The 16,811-nt window shown below is 38.8% G+C and overlaps 1 protein-coding gene across 1 annotated transcript in view; it reads left to right on the top strand.

The window, feature by feature from the left end:
• cdh2.L (cadherin 2 L homeolog) overlaps positions 1–16,811 on the top strand; it is a 153,368-nt gene that overhangs the window by 118,725 nt on the left and 17,832 nt on the right. The window contains 7 exon segments of the mRNA NM_001172236.1: positions 217–357; positions 735–890; positions 1,268–1,412; positions 3,136–3,308; positions 6,089–6,226; positions 15,935–16,120; positions 16,539–16,792. Coding sequence (NP_001165707.1) covers positions 217–357; positions 735–890; positions 1,268–1,412; positions 3,136–3,308; positions 6,089–6,226; positions 15,935–16,120; positions 16,539–16,792 — 1,193 coding nt within the window.

The raw sequence follows: 16,811 nt of genomic DNA, 5'->3' as shown, positions 1-16,811 counted from the left end.
ACCAGGTTTCCCCATTTATAAAGTATACCCTCACTGTTCACAGACAATCGTATTAGGGCTGATTGATTTCATAAGACTTTGCCATGGGCCTGAACACTTTGTCTAGATATGCATTATGTGGTGTTTAATTATTAAAAAGCAGTGTTTCTTCTCTCTCGTCTTATGTACACGAAGAAACAAAATCTTACAAATTGTCGTTCTCTTTGTATTTTAAAGGGCTTTCACAAAGTCAGAGAGATTAAGTTTTCAACACAGCGTAAGCACAATGGATTGCAGAGGCAGAAGAGGGATTGGGTTATTCCACCAATTAATGTACCAGAAAACGCAAGGGGAACATTTCCTCAGGAATTAGTTGGAGTAAGTATGAAAAATGAATGCAGAAGATCTAAATGTTATTTCTGCTTTGCACCAGAGTTGATTTATAATACACTTTGAAGCATACAGACTTTTCCTTGGTATTTTTATATCAAAGAGTGTGGTGCAAATTATTTTAACCAAAATGATGAATCAAATATTCCGTTATTGCTGCCCTATTTATCATCCAGTTACTGTGTCCGGTCAGCTGGAACATGAATTGCTGCCGGGTTTACTACACAAAGCATTTACGTTTTCATATTATAACTGTGTATCACATGATTCTTGCAGTGGAAGTTGTAAATTGCATTTATGGCCTCTCATCCAGTCTTGCTATAAGGTTTCCAGTTGGTTTAAACTGTTTTCTACTTGTCATATAGATTAGGTCTGACCGCGATAAAAGCCTTTCCCTACGGTACAGTGTTACTGGTCCCGGAGCTGATCAACCTCCACTCGGTGTCTTCATTATTAATCCAATCTCAGGGCAGCTTTCTGTGACAAAGCCTTTGGATCGGGAGCAGATTGCTACTTTTCATGTAAGTTATCATTGTTATCTGTAAGGTTTCATAGTAGGTTTTCGATTGATCCATAATATTATTACATTATTCTATAATAGTACTGACAATGGACGTTTATGCTTGGTAGCGAATATATCGATTGTTCACATAGACCATAAAATGACATTGTGGTAGAACACCAGCATCAGATTGAAAGCAATGCCCAAAAGATCTGTTATACATTGCTGTAAGTACTGTGGTTGAATTGACAGCCAGTTCATTGGTATTTCTATATAACTCATCAGGGACTGGATACAGCAATGTGTATCACTTATGACTGAGCAGTACACATAGTACAAACTGTTCTGCTACCTCATATTTCTTTGAAAACTGCCATCTGAAATTTGCTTTTACAGCTGAGGGCACATGCAGTAGATGTAAATGGAAATCAGGTGGAAAATCCAATAGACATTGTGATCAATGTAATAGATATGAATGACAACCGTCCCGAATTCCTACACCAGATATGGAATGGCACTATTCCCGAAGGATCGAAGCCAGGTAGCACTTTTTTTTTTTTTTTTTTACTAAATATCTTCTTTTCTTTCCATGAGATTTTATTCTTTCAATGAATGTGTTTGTATCTTGTATACTAACAACAATAATATAATAAAATGTATACACGCTGAAGGCTTGAATAATTAACTTAGCAGGCCTCTGCTGATGTCGATAAACTGTTTCATACTGCAGAACAAATGAGCTAAATATTTGAAGAGTGAAGCCACAGCGAGGATTAAATTAGTTGAAAATGCAAATTCTACAAGAATGCCAGGATTTTACTTGTACTCTAGTGGTTCCCTGAAGTGTAAATGAGGAATAAGCGGAAGGCTTTACAATAAATGCATATTCTAAGGAAGAAGTTCCCAAAACTTTTGAGCTATATCAACATACATGGCATTGGGGAACCATATAACCAGATTAAATGTTCTGATGGTTGTGTGATAAATGTATTTAAAGGTGAAGGAAAGTCGTTAACTACTTGGGGGTGCCAAATGTTAAGCACCCCCAAGAAAATGTATTTACTTACCTGAAACCCCGGGCCGGTGCTCCTATCAGCACTGCACTGGCCCGGGGTTATACCAGTGAGCACCACGGAGCACTTCTCTCCTTTCTTCTTCTGGCTTCTCTCGGCTGCGCATGCGCATAAGAGTGAAAAGCCAAACTTTAACAAAAAATTCGGCTTCGTCATTCTACTGCGCGTGCGTCTGCCCTGGGAAATTTAAAGACAGAAAAAAATGGAATTGCGATTAGTGGTGCTCGCTGGAATAACCCCAGGCTGTTGCAGTTTTCTGCTGATAGGAGCACCGGCCCGGGGTTTCAGGTAAGTAAATACATTTTCTTGAGGGTGCTTAACATTTGGCACCCCCAAGTAGTTAACGACTTTCCTTCACCTTTAAGTGGAGTAAAATTGTACATCATGTAAGTCAAATACCCAAGCAAATTTTGCTCCATATGACATGTCAAGTGGATATACAATATATATATACTGTACATCAATGAGAAGTGATTCTGATGTACAGAGTGCATTTGTAGGACTATGCATTCTGCAGGCATTTGTAATATGCTCTCTTAGAAATACAACAACACATTTGCTGACTAACAATAAATAGAAAGTGACTATTGGTCTCTCCAATGAACCAAAATTGCTCCAGTTTTTGTTGTGTTGGCGTTGTGTTGCATTCATTCATTAAAGAAATATTTACAAAAAATTCAAGGAGCAAGATGTCATTAATGTTTCTATGTATGAAGCAGTTGCACCTCTGCATACATCCTTTCTTGTTTGATCAGTTCTCTGTGAATGGGAATGATTGAACAAATGGAAGTAGGGATGCACCGAATCCAGGATTCGGCCAGGATTCGGCCTTTTTAAGCAGGATTCGGATTCGGCCGAATCCTTCTGCCAGGCCGAACCGAATCCGAATCCTAATTTGCATATGTAAAGGAGCGAAATCACATGATTTTTTGTCACAAAACAAGAAAGTAAAAAATGTTTTCCCCTTTCCACCCCTAATTTGCATATGCAAATTAGGGTTCGGGTTCGGTATTCGGCCGAATCTTTCAAGAAGGATTCCGGGTTCGGCCGAATCCAAAATAGTGGATTCGGTGCATCCCTAAATGGAAGCAAATATTTTGAAAAGCTGCATGCCATGTTAATGGTGTGCTTGTGATTACAGTGCAACTGAATTCTTTCCTTCCTTCATATGCTTATTTGTCTTTTTCCTAGGAACATATGTGATGACTGTCACAGCTATTGATGGTGATGATCCCAAACAACCAAATGGCATGTTGAGATACAAAATCCTGTCCCAGACCCCAGCCAGCTCTTCTCCCAATATGTTTACAATTAACAATGAAACCGGTGATATTATCACTCTGGCAGCAGGACTAGACAGAGAGGTAATGGCTTTTTTGTTATAAATACAAAATTACACAGTGATACTGTGCCTGGTGTTCTCTGACTTATTTTCATAACCATGAAAAGTCCAAGTTCATAAACATTTTTAAAAGAGAAAATTATGTGACTTTCTGGGACACTGTCATTACCCAACCATAATAGCCTAAACAGTAGCTGTTAATCGGGGGATATAATAAATGGCACAAGGTTTGCAGTAACCCACAGCAAGTAATAGATAGCTATATGAAAACATATCATTGGGTTGGTTGCATGCTAATATTCAAAGCAGTAGTTCTGTGGGCCACCACAGATGGATTTCCCAGTGCATGCCAGTCCTAGTTTTTAGTTTGTGTGTGTGGTTTTTTTAAAAGACAGCACCTTGGACTAAATAAAAAGCACATAGAGTTTACACTGCATGTTTGTGAAACATTATTGCTGTCTAGGTGCAACAGCTATATGTCAACTGACTCTCAATATACAATGCCTGACTGATTCTTGAAGAGACTGTACAAAGAGCCTTGCAATAATAACCTCCTCCAAGTTGAAACATCACTTTCCCCTTGTTCTCTGTCTAGATTTGCATCTATTTTAGGCATCCCTTGTTCCCAAGATGATTACTTTTAAATTAGTATTTCTCATACTGCTTTTTTCCCTTATTGCTTTTAATGAACAAATCATTTTCAAATAACGTACCTTCAGCATGCACAGATTGTACTCTTTGTAGTCCATCAATTCTTTTGATGTGCATTTAAAGGAACGGTACAAAAAGCATATAAATATGCTCAGTATGCATACACTTAGAGGGTTATTTATTAAAATCCGAATGTGAAATTTAAAAAAATTCAAGATTTATTATACCCTGATGCTGAAAAAAGTCAGAATCAGACATTTTGCCTTCTCAGACCTGTCGAGGTCCTGTATAAGTCAATGGGAGAGGCACCTATCTCAATTTGAAGTTATCGTGGTTTGCTTCAAGTCGCTGACTAACTCTGAGTTAGAGAGCTGAAAAGGAAGTAGTGTTCTGGCTATTATATTAGACATCCAGTCACTCCAGCCTTTATACATTTTTGGCTAACTAACTATATTAGAAACATTTTTTATTTTGCACAACCCATCTATTTACACAGTTTTTATTTTCACATTGAACTGTTCCTTTAATGTTCTTATAATACAAAGTATTGTTAACGTTTTAGAGTAGTTCCATTGCTATATAAAGGTGTGAGGTCAAAGGCAGAGGGTCTTTATTTAGGCTATGAAATTCTACATGGAATTTTACAACACTGGATATATTATTTTAATAATGCACACATCATGTGACACAAATTCTATTTCTAAGTAGTGATTATAATTAATGACATGACTCTTTTGCCCCTATTATACCAAACTACATTGCCATGGGATGCCATATTCCTGACACAAGAGTGTTTCACTTGTCCTTTAGCTCTAATTTTATCCTCATAAACAAATGGTTGAATTCGCCATATTGTAGGAATCAGCTGAAGACTGCACAAAAGAATTTCTTTTGGTTATTTGAAAACTCAGTTTAGTAATCAATAATGTGATCATAATTGTAAAAGAGAATCTATTATTAGTACAGATGGGTAATTTATCCACTTCAGGCACATTTGCTCCTGGGCAGTCACCTTAACAAACAATTATTCGCTTTTTTCAACTAGTTGTGGCTAGAAAGATGAAAGCAAACATTTGATTGGTTGACTGGATTGTCTTTTTGCTATAAGGCCATCTAGCCTGAGTTTGAAGCCACATTATGATACATCACTCCCCACCAGCACCAAAAAGCTTTCTTTTTGTCACCCCAAGCAAAATTTTCTATAAAGTTTGTCAAATCTGTCCTTACAATTACCTCCATGAATTAAGTGGAATGTCTCAACCTTTTTTTCCTCTTCCTTTCAGTCTTTTTTATATATGGGCACCAAAGATTACACCCTCTATGTAATATCGATCTTAGCACTAATTATCAGGGACAGTTTTACTCTATCTCTCCTATTTGTGCAGGCCATACTTTCCATTGGCCTTCTTTGCAGCAATTTGGCACTGATTACTGTTACCAAATTTGTAACTGACTGTTATACCTAAATCTATTTCTTATGTGCACGAATGCAGGTAAATTGCTTTTGCCTTGTTGTTGATTTGATTAACTCAGTTTTAGTTAAAACTCTCATTATGTAGTAATCTAATTCATTTGCAATAATTTAATATGCAAACTGCTGTTTTCCTTCAGTAATCATAATTAGCATTATATATCATATTGCAGTGATTATGTCAGGGAAAGTTATGATATTTAATATTTATTCCCAAGTGGCCAAGTTATAAAATATGGGCCCAAGTGCATGAATATTTGAGGGTGCCCAATCCTGTCTACGTATCATTCTGCTTAATCATTTAACCATGGATGGTAAATTGTTGGACCCATTGCATCGTCACAGATTGTAGTATTACTGGGACACCTTGCATTCTTAGATTACTCACCGTTATTCATTTTTCTTTTATTGTGTTTTGGGTATAACTAAAATAATTCTACAAGTAGTAAGGCAGCCTGTGTTTTTGTTTGATTTATATGTTTTGATTTTTCCTTATTGTTTCAAGACCAGACATTCACTGTAATGATTGAATAAGTGATCTTGATTGTATCAAATGCACCAACGTTCCCTTTGCCCCATAAATTAACTTTGCAAAGGAACACAGTTTTGTGGAAACAAAATATCATACTAAAATGCTGTCAAAGTGTCTAAACAGATATTGATGCGATTTTGTCTTATAGAAAGTGCAGCGATACACATTAATAATTCAAGCCACGGACATGGAAGGAAACCCAACATATGGTCTCTCAAACACAGCAACCGCTGTCATTGCAGTGACAGATGTCAATGACAATGCTCCTGAGTTCACAGCAATGACTGTAAGTATAGCTAACAGGTACCCCGGAATTTCACAAGTCATGTGCTTCTTTGTTTAGATATTTCTCGTACACGGCCATCCAACTGGAGGCCCAATGGTCAGATTTGGATTTAAAGCCTAAATGATGCCTCATAAATGAATACATTTATGCGACATTGCTACTTCAATATTATCAAGCCCAGAAATATGTAAATATAAAAGGTAATAAGCTTACAATGCCAAAATGTTAGCTCTGATGTGTACATAAAAATTAATAATGTATTTTCCTTTTTCTGCAGTAAAAGATAACTAAAACAGTTACAAACCATAATATCTGTTTATTATCTTTATTCTAATAGCATAGCATAGGCAAGTTTGGGAATAAATATGAATTTGTGTATAATAGGAAGACAATCTTTACTTGCAAACCAAAGCTGGTGCCTAGGGCAGTGTTGTAGCACAAGGTTCTTATTTAATATAGTAGTTACTGATAAGAGTAAGCAATGGTTAAATGATCCCCCTCCTAGACTTCAGTCATCATAAATTCTGGACTGAAATATGGGGAGATTACATTAATATTGTACATTTTATAATATGCTTAGAGAAGATGTTGTTGTTTCTCTTGGAACACATACAGGCAAAAGGAATGTTGTCTGCCTGTATTTCTGTATTAGATACACCGTGTTTTGGATGCACAGTTGGACATCAAAGGCATTGAAAGCAATTGTTTAGAAACAAATAGCAAATGTAAGGGAGAAGGCAGTGTAGACCGGAGTGGACAGGGGGGATGCTTGGAAGCAGAGTAGGTAGGGGCAGATTGTCATAGCCAATAGACAAAATAGTCACCAGTAAAGGCAGTTTTGTGTTTGTATATATTTCTGCCACTGTCTATTGTGTAGGGACAATTGTATCTCTCTTTTATTTAAAAGTAATGTTTTAGGGAGAATGTGCTTGCCAACTCTAGATTGTGTGTAAGTGTATATTTCATATTGAAAGAGTTGTGCAAAATGTATTGCCCAGGATTTGAAGGAATTATTTATTGGACCTTAGTCAGCATGTTTCTCCCCACTGAAGCCTTCATTCAGTAGCATTAAATAAATATGATATATGAGTGCAATCCATGTGCTGTTATTCGTCCAGGGGGTTGCATTTTTTGTTTCACTTTCTCTAAATGCACATATTTCTGGGAGACCTGTCTCAACAAGGTGCATTCTGAAAAATGGAAGAGTGTTTAGTCTACTGAGTGTGCCTATTTTTTTTTTACTATACATAAACCATGAGGAATACATTGTTAGAAGTCTTATATGGCACCAGATCCACTTCATGCTTCAAAGGACTGAATGAGAGCTTCTTTAAGGTTGTGATAAATGGTCAGTTAACAATTTCACCTGCCTACATAACAAAAATATATCAAGGAAGTACAGTAGATTGTTAGTGTAACAAGGAAGCAGTAGGATCACTCAGGACCAACATGTTATACCTACAGAATGAGGGCTGTATTTTTTAATGATTAAAGTTGGGCCTTGGCCATATAGCACCTGCTCAGAAGTGTTGTAGCTCAAGTGTCCCTTGGCTTAACATCTGTCTATGACTACAACTGCCCACTTTCCATATATATATATATATATATATATATATATATATATATATATATATATATAATGTAACACACAGCACTTTATCCTTGATAAAGGCCCCAAAGTGGGCCGAAACGTTGGAGACACTGTGATATTACAATAAATTACTGAATTTTTTGGAAAACGGAGTGCTGTTCCTTTCTACAATTTTATATATATATAGGGATGGGCGAATTTGACCCGTTTCGTTTCGCCGCCGGCAAAATGTCGCTGACGCCCATTACAGTCTATGGGCGTCAAAAAAATGTTGTTGCGCGGTGAAATTATTTTGACGCGCGTCTTTTTTTTTTTGGACGCACGCTGCCATACAAGTCTATGGGCGTCATTTTTTCGTCGAAACGAGGCGAAAAAATTCGCCCATCCCTATATATATAAATATATATATATATAAATATATATATATATATGGTTTTGTGAAACCCCAGTGTATTCTGATATTACATTTATGTACATAATGTTATTGTGTATTCAGTACAAGCCTACAATATGTAATTTGGCAAAACTGTGTTTCCAATTACTATTTCTTCAAAAGTGACATTATTAGTTCAAATCCATTATTTGGGTTCCTGTGAACTGACAGAATTGCATTAGAATACAAGCTATGCTTTTCTTTCCCCATTGTTTGCAAAATATCTGTCATATTCGCCTCATTCTTCCATATTAAGTACAGCTCTGAGTAATGTGTTTGAGGCTGAAATAGACTTTGAGCAGCCATGTGAGGCTTGCTTTTATGTCTTTAATAAAAGAAGAAACCCTCAATCAATAAACCACATCTAATCTGTCTGATCTTTGAGACAGCCAAAGAGAAGGAGACGTACAGGAGTCTGCCTCCTCCGTCCTTCATTCTCTGGACTTGTTTGCTGCTCTTTCACATTTTCATTCACCCCCATTTGGCCTTTAAGGCTCACCTTATTTTAACCAACCAACTGCTAAGGCTTCTCCTGACAAACCTGTCCAGGATCCTTTCAACGCATTTATGATTCTGAACAATAATAGCCAAAACATAGATCACAACCCAGGGCCTATGAACAGCGCATGTACCAGAGAGAGTTCAGACTTATTCCCACTGATATAAAAGCACTCGAGCACCCTTTTTCTTAGAATTTGCTGTCTAGACATTAAAGCTCCTTTTGTATTCATAATTCTTTTACATGCCCTAAGAGCTCTCACGTGCCAGCAAGGTTTGGCTTAATTGACTGTTGCCATGGTAACATGTAAGAGTGCAGGATATAAATATATAAGTTATTCAAATAATATTAATATTTCAGCACGGCACTGTATATGATGTGGCATAATGGCTTAAATCTATAATGAACAACATCTCTTGTATCAAGGTCTAACAAATGCAACATGTGCTGCTGTTGTTAATGTGTGAGTTTTTAAAAAATGATTTATTTCATCCTGCGATTTATGTCTTCTTTAACCTTGAAATCCATTTCTTGCTTTGTGCCACCCCATTCATCTGGCCCCCTTCTACTTACCTTCATTTGTGTGTCTAGAATTTTAAACGTGCATTTATCTAAAAACTGTCATACTGCAATAAAAATAATGGTTTCCATTTACTGTTCCATTAAATACACATTCAAATACATAACAGCCGTAGATTTTTCTTCAGGTCACTGGCACTGTATCACTATATCCCCCTAGTTAAATGTATTTTGCCAACTAAATTTAGCATTAATGATAAAAATATACTGTTTGGCTAATATTTGCCTTAAAATTACGGAAAGATCCCTTATCCGGAAAACCCCAGGTCCCAAGCATTCTCAATAATAGGTCCCATAACTGTACTGATTTGTAAAGTGGAATTTGCTTATGGTTTGGGATATGTATCCATTCATTTTATGTGATTATGTAATACTGAAAGCTTATGGCACAGGGTATAGGGATTGTGCTTATTCAGCCAACAGCAGTGGTGAAAGCAGCCCTATCCTCCAGTCAAAAGTTCCCATATGGATCTATAGGAGTCACTTTGCCTATGGAAGACCTGATGTTGACAGGCAGACCTCACCTAAGAAATACTCACAGCATATTGTGGCTCCATGACCACTGCTTTTTTCCTTCTTAGTAAAACTGTGGTTAATACACTCCCAGAGCCTGTTAAATTGCCCAGAGCAATCAATCAGCAATAAGGTTTAATCCGTTTACTACAAGTTAGGAAGTTAAACTATATGTCTGATAGGGGCTATGGGCAACTGCACTGAGTAATTTAGCAACAATAATTATATAGCACATACACATCACAAGCATTGAAGTAGAGTTCTGGTTGTTTTGATCTTTAGGTCTTAGGCTACTAGCAGGCACATTTACGGCTAACAGATAAATGCAGACTGAGAATCGGACCCTATCAGCTTTCTGATGCACCCGGATCCACTGTGTCGGCCCACGGACCAGATTACAGCACCAAAACCGTCTGGTGTGGCAGTCCTCTATACTACATGCACATATTTGGTTGTTCCTTTTTATAATGCTATATGTTTATCCATAGCTCTCAACTGTCCCATTTTGAGCGGGACAGTGCCGCTTTTTACCCTCATTTGTACTGAAATGTCCTTACTTTCTATTTGATCGCCTGCATTGATCAGCCAGAAAAGATACAAATTTGGCTTTTGGCAGAGAGCCCAGAATAGATAGTTAGATACTTTTGTACCAGTTTTAGATAAGGAGGTCTCTTGGGAGAACTAAGACTCACATCTTAAAAGGGCAATTCACTTTCATTAGCAAAACTGTAATAACACATAAAGACCACAGAAATGTGTTCATACTTTCAAAACCTGCCAAATTTTGTAAAATGGACATGGTAATTGGGGGTGTGGCCAAAAAAACAGGCGTGGTCAAAAAAAAAATTCTGCCGCAAATGTGTTTGTACCTCTTTGTGTTTTCTGAATTTTGGGAGGTATGGTTTATCCTGTTAATGTTAGAATCTGTTCATTCTGTCATGCTTGAACATGATTACATTTTTTTTGTGGGCAGCTGCACATCACTAATATGTTATCTTTGCCACAATATCAAGAAGAAACCGTTCCATAACAGGTAAAGCCCAGATAACCCTTTGTAACGAGGGCCTCACATGCCATTTTATGCTTCCTAATGCTGCTATGCAAGGTTGCGTCACAAATGACTGTTATCCTTTATTTATATAAGGTTTTATGCAGGGCTTTACAGACAGACTGGACATTATTCACATCAGTGCCTGCCCCACTGGAGCTTGCGCTTTAATTTCCCTCAATCTCCCACACACATACATGCACAGAAGCCTATTAACCTTCCTATATGCCCATATGCTTTCCTGTCAATTATAAAATGTTTGTTTTGTAATAGTTCTACAAGTCGTATTGTTTTTCTCACCTTCTCAACCTTTCTTGAGCAAAAATGTGCTGAAATGGTGACAAGAGCTATTTGAAAGGTTTTGTCACCTCAGGTTTTATTGTGTTTTATGGCACATAATAATCACTGCACAGCATCACCTGCATATTAATATCCTATTGAATGTGCAACCTTACTAACATGAGCAATTTCAACTCTTAAGCAGTTCCATTTAATGGTAACCGACTATTTAAGCATTTTTATTTCATAATTTACATGGTTTTTACATGTGAAGCACAATACAGTATGAATCTCTTTTATTATGCAATGATAGTATTATTGTCTGAAGAGACCCCGAGGCAATTCATACTCAGGAAATATGGAACTGACTACACTGATAGGGAGGAACACCTTTTACATTTCCAAGAGGGATCCAGTTACTAACCTGGCACTGAAACTGAGTCTGACACATGTATAGCTATTTTTATGGGATATCTACCTCTGCAGGGTTAACAAAAGGTTAGCAAAATTAGCCCCTGCTTTCAACTTTTCTGACATTGCCTAAAAACTGTAACACTTTTTTATACTGGTATAAGATCCGATATACAGAAACCTGTTATCTGAAGATCTGAATTACTGGAAGGCTGTCTCCCATAGACTCCATTTTTCCAAATAATTAAAATTTTTAATAAAGATCCTCGTTTTCTCTTGATCCCAACTGAGATATAATTAATCCTTATTGGATGAAAATTATATATATATTCAAGTTTTTGCCACAATTTTATTCATTTAAGGTTTTACATTCTGATTGTTCAATACATAAGGTAACATTTCATTGTTTTAAAACCATGAGTGTTTTCCAAGTAGAAAAAAAACTCAGAATTTTGATGAATAGGCCTCATAAACAGAGAGTGAATGTTCATTTATAACCTTTACATCCAAGTCCAGTTTTACTGTGTTTAGCATGGAGCTACTATAACCTGTAGCCTTGGTTTTATGTATATTGTTTTCCACCATATATTTATATATATATATATATATAACCTTATGTATATATATATATATATATATATATATATATATATATATATATATATATATATATATATATATAGGTAAGCAAGTAGACAGCACTCCAAGGAATATTCACCAGGGTAATATATACGAAAGAAGTTTTATTGAATCCGACGTTTCAGCTCTATTGCAGAGCTTTCATCAGGGAAGGGAAAACAGAGAATGGTGTCCAGTGAGGGATTTAAAAACGCTATTTTGGCGCCAATGAACGTTGCTAAGCAACCAAAACAACATAGGGCTGTGCGGAAAGTGTCAGTGCCAAACAAGCTCATACATGGTGACCTACTCCTCTATAGCGCAATCTCCGGTCTCCCAGCTAAGTGTCAGCTGAATTATGTGGCCAGAAAGCGACAATAGAAAAAGCGGGTGTACAGTAGGCGTGGTTGCTGCCCCGTCCATGGTGCTGTATTGGTGGGCGGTGTCTATGACACAGAGGTTCGGTGGGCGGAGCGGCTATCAAGGTGCAAGCAGTCACACCCCCCCATCTCCACGCGCAGCACCCCTAGCAACACTCGGTGTCAAGCTAGAGGGTGCTAGACAGGGAAGCTGCGCAGCCAGTCAGCGAAACCGCCGACGTGCTGACGCTGCCATCGGACTGTCTATACCAATCGTTGGCGCGGAAGATCTAGGGCAGCCATTTGTTCCACCACCTAAACCCAATCCCCACATTCCAGGACCAAATAGGACATATGTACACTAATAATTAATGCGCAAAAGGGAGGGAGCAATCATAGTATTGTGCAGAGGAGTCATTGGTCGTGACATTTTAAAAAAAACACAGTGTGTAGCGAAGGTTCAAGCGCAGCTAAACGGGTATCATTACTAAATGTTTACTATTGGGGGCACAAATACAGGTTATATATAAATCAGACAAAGCAACACTCTACCCAAAATCCATAAATCTACTTCGGCACCCCCAGGGAGACCCATTATTTCAGCTATAGGCTCCCTATATCAATCCGTTGCAATTTATGTGGATCACTATCTCCAGCCTCTTGTACGGAACATGATTTCATACACACAGGACTCGGGACATGTCATCAAGAAGTTACAAAGCCTTACATCGATCCCCCCACACAGCATTTTGGTTACTATGGACGTTAAAAGCCTATATACGGTGATACCACATATACAGGGGATTGAAGCTTGCAAAAGAGCACTCATAACAGCACCTCCTAGGAATGTTCCTGTCGAGTTCATAACCCAGCTGCTTGAATTAGCACTATCCAGAAATTTCTTCAGATTCGAAAATCTCTTTTATCTACAGGTCTCCGGCACCGCAATGGGCAGTGCCCTGGCACCATCCTATGCCAACATCTATATGTGGGACTATGAAACAGTCAACATCTTTCCCCATCTCGGGAAGACTATACTATCTTATTTTCGTTACATAGATGATCTCTTCATGATATGGACCGGCACAGAGGATTCACTATTGCAGTTTCACCAACATCTGAATGCCCAAGACAGCCCTATCAAACTCACGATCAATCACAGTACTGACAATATTGATTTTCTAGATTTAAACATATTTTTTGATAACGGCACATTGGGCACAAGACTCTTTCGGAAATCGACCGATAGAAACTCTATTCTACATGCGGCAAGTCATCATCCGCCGGCAACGATCCAGGGGATACCTTACTCTCAGTTTATGCGGGTAATACGCAATAACAACACCAGAACCATGGCGGAAACACAACTTAGAGACATGCTTACCAGATTCCTCGAAAGGGGGTACCCCCAGGAGCTGCTTTTGACACAACTCAACAGAGCACTCCAGCACTCACAACAGGACCTTCTGCATCCATCCTCAGAGACGGAACAGCCGAAAGAACAAATGATTCTCACCACTACTTATACCACAGGCTCCCAATATCTAAGGACCAATGTGAATAAGCACTGGCCTATGCTAAGTATGGACGATACACTAAGTCTCCATAGGTCCAAAAGGCCTATAATGGGCTACAAGAGGGGTAAAAGCCTGAAAGACCTTTTGGTCAGAACAGACTTCAAGGGACCCCCCAGCAGTAGCACAGATTGGCTCTCTGCACAAACCAAACTTGGCTGCTATAGATGCCCCAATTGCGTCACTTGCAGATGCCTGTTGGTCGGTCCAGACTTTCCACATCCCCACACAGGTAGGAGATACAAGATACGACATAGACTTACATGTACCTCCACCTACATAGTCTACATCATCACCTGCCCATGTGGACTATATTATGTCGGCAAGACTTGCACTACCTTGAGAGAAAGGATCGGCAACCACAGAGCTGCAATCAGCAAAGCCCTGAGGGAGGGCAATGCCTTACAACCAGTGGCAAGACATTTCCTACAGAAGGGGCACACTCTTCCCACTTTCAAATGCATGGCCATCGATTTTCAACCCCTGTTAAGTAGGGGGGGCAACAGAGACCAGGCATTGCTGAGGAGAGAATCGCGTTGGATACACAGACTTGACACGGTTACCCCAAGAGGACTAAATGAAACTTTGCCCCTGGGTTGCTTTGTCTGATTTATATATAACCTGTATTTGTGCCCCCAATAGTAAACATTTAGTAATGATACCCGTTTAGCTGCGCTTGAACCTTCGCTACACACTGTGTTTTTTTTAAAATGTCACGACCAATGACTCCTCTGCACAATACTATGATTGCTCCCTCCCTTTTGCGCATTAATTATTAGTGTACATATGTCCTATTTGGTCCTGGAATGTGGGGATTGGGTTTAGGTGGTGGAACAAATGGCTGCCCTAGATCTTCCGCGCCAACGATTGGTATAGACAGTCCGATGGCAGCGTCAGCACGTCGGCGGTTTCGCTGACTGGCTGCGCAGCTTCCCTGTCTAGCACCCTCTAGCTTGACACCGAGTGTTGCTAGGGGTGCTGCGCGTGGAGATGGGGGGGTGTGACTGCTTGCACCTTGATAGCCGCTCCGCCCACCGAACCTCTGTGTCATAGACACCGCCCACCAATACAGCACCATGGACGGGGCAGCAACCACGCCTACTGTACACCCGCTTTTTCTATTGTCGCTTTCTGGCCACATAATTCAGCTGACACTTAGCTGGGAGACCGGAGATTGCGCTATAGAGGAGTAGGTCACCATGTATGAGCTTGTTTGGCACTGACACTTTCCGCACAGCCCTATGTTGTTTTGGTTGCTTAGCAACGTTCATTGGCGCCAAAATAGCGTTTTTAAATCCCTCACTGGACACCATTCTCTGTTTTCCCTTCCCTGATGAAAGCTCTGCAATAGAGCTGAAACGTCGGATTCAATAAAACTTCTTTCGTATATATTACCCTGGTGAATATTCCTTGGAGTGCTGTCTACTTGCTTACCTACATTTAACCTACCTCGACTAGCACCCGGGTTCTGATCTGGCTGAAGGTGTGCGTCCACAAGAACTAGTATATATATATATATATATAATGGTAATAATAGTAATCATTTACCTATCTAACTGTTCTTTTCCTGGTGGGCTCGACGTGCATAACATATTGCAAAAATGTAATATGCAATAATTGAATCATATGGTGCACAGCTGGGATTGACACGTACAGCACTCAGCATTCCCACATGTATACAAATTTAATTGCATTTACGGGGCTAGAGATAATTCACTCATTTGTGTCCAGTAAAAACGATTGCCTGTAAGTTTCTCTTGTATGTTTATGCCTTCAGAAACAATGTTCCCTTCTTCTTTTCTAGTTTTATGGAGAAGTGCCTGAAAACAGAGTTGATGTAGTAGTAGCCAACTTAACTGTAACAGATAAGGACCAACCTCACACACCTGCCTGGAATGCGGTATATAGAATCGTCGGGGGTGATGGCACAGGGCGATTCGCCATTAAGACTGATGCAAACAGCAACGATGGCTTAGTGACTGTTGTAAAAGTATGTTCACTTTCTTTTAGTTTTGTTTGTATTATATTGTTTGTTTGTATTAGATTTTTTCAATATGTTAGCAAAAAAAGTTATGGATGCGTACACAAGGTATGGAAGACCGTTCCAGTTGAAGTTTATTGCTGTGACTCCTTCATAAAAGGCAGACAGCGGCACAACCTTTTTCCTCACCTCTCCCTAACAAAGACTGCTGTCCCTTCCTCTATCACTGCCATAACGGCCACCATATTTCCTGTTCCTGTATGCTTTATTCACTTTTCAGTACCAAAAACTTTCACAGTTCAATTTAGGAAGCACTGCCACCTAGTGGCCAAACTAATTATACATTAACTATTTAACAATTTACATTTTGCCACCTTACAGATGTTTATGGTAAATGTCTTAACATGTGTTTTTGTTCACTTTTTAGCCAATAGACTATGAAACCAAAAGCACATACATCCTAACAGTGGTTGCGGAAAATCAAGTGGAATTGATAAAGGGCATCCAGTACAAACCAGAGTCAACAGCAACCGTCTCCGTTACAATTATAGATGTAAATGAGAACCCTTATTTTACTCCAAATCCAAAACTTATACGACAGGAAGAAGGGTTGTTTGCCGGAAAATTGTTGACAACCTTTTCTGCTCAGGATCCAGATCGCTATATGCAGCAAACAATAAGGTAAGCAGTCATTGTTCTT

Source organism: Xenopus laevis, chromosome 6L, assembly GCF_017654675.1.
Source record: "Xenopus laevis strain J_2021 chromosome 6L, Xenopus_laevis_v10.1, whole genome shotgun sequence".
NCBI classification, from domain to species: Eukaryota; Metazoa; Chordata; class Amphibia; order Anura; family Pipidae; genus Xenopus; species Xenopus laevis.
The sequence above is the reverse complement of the archived record's forward strand: the minus strand, read 5'-3'. Positions and strand labels throughout refer to the sequence as shown.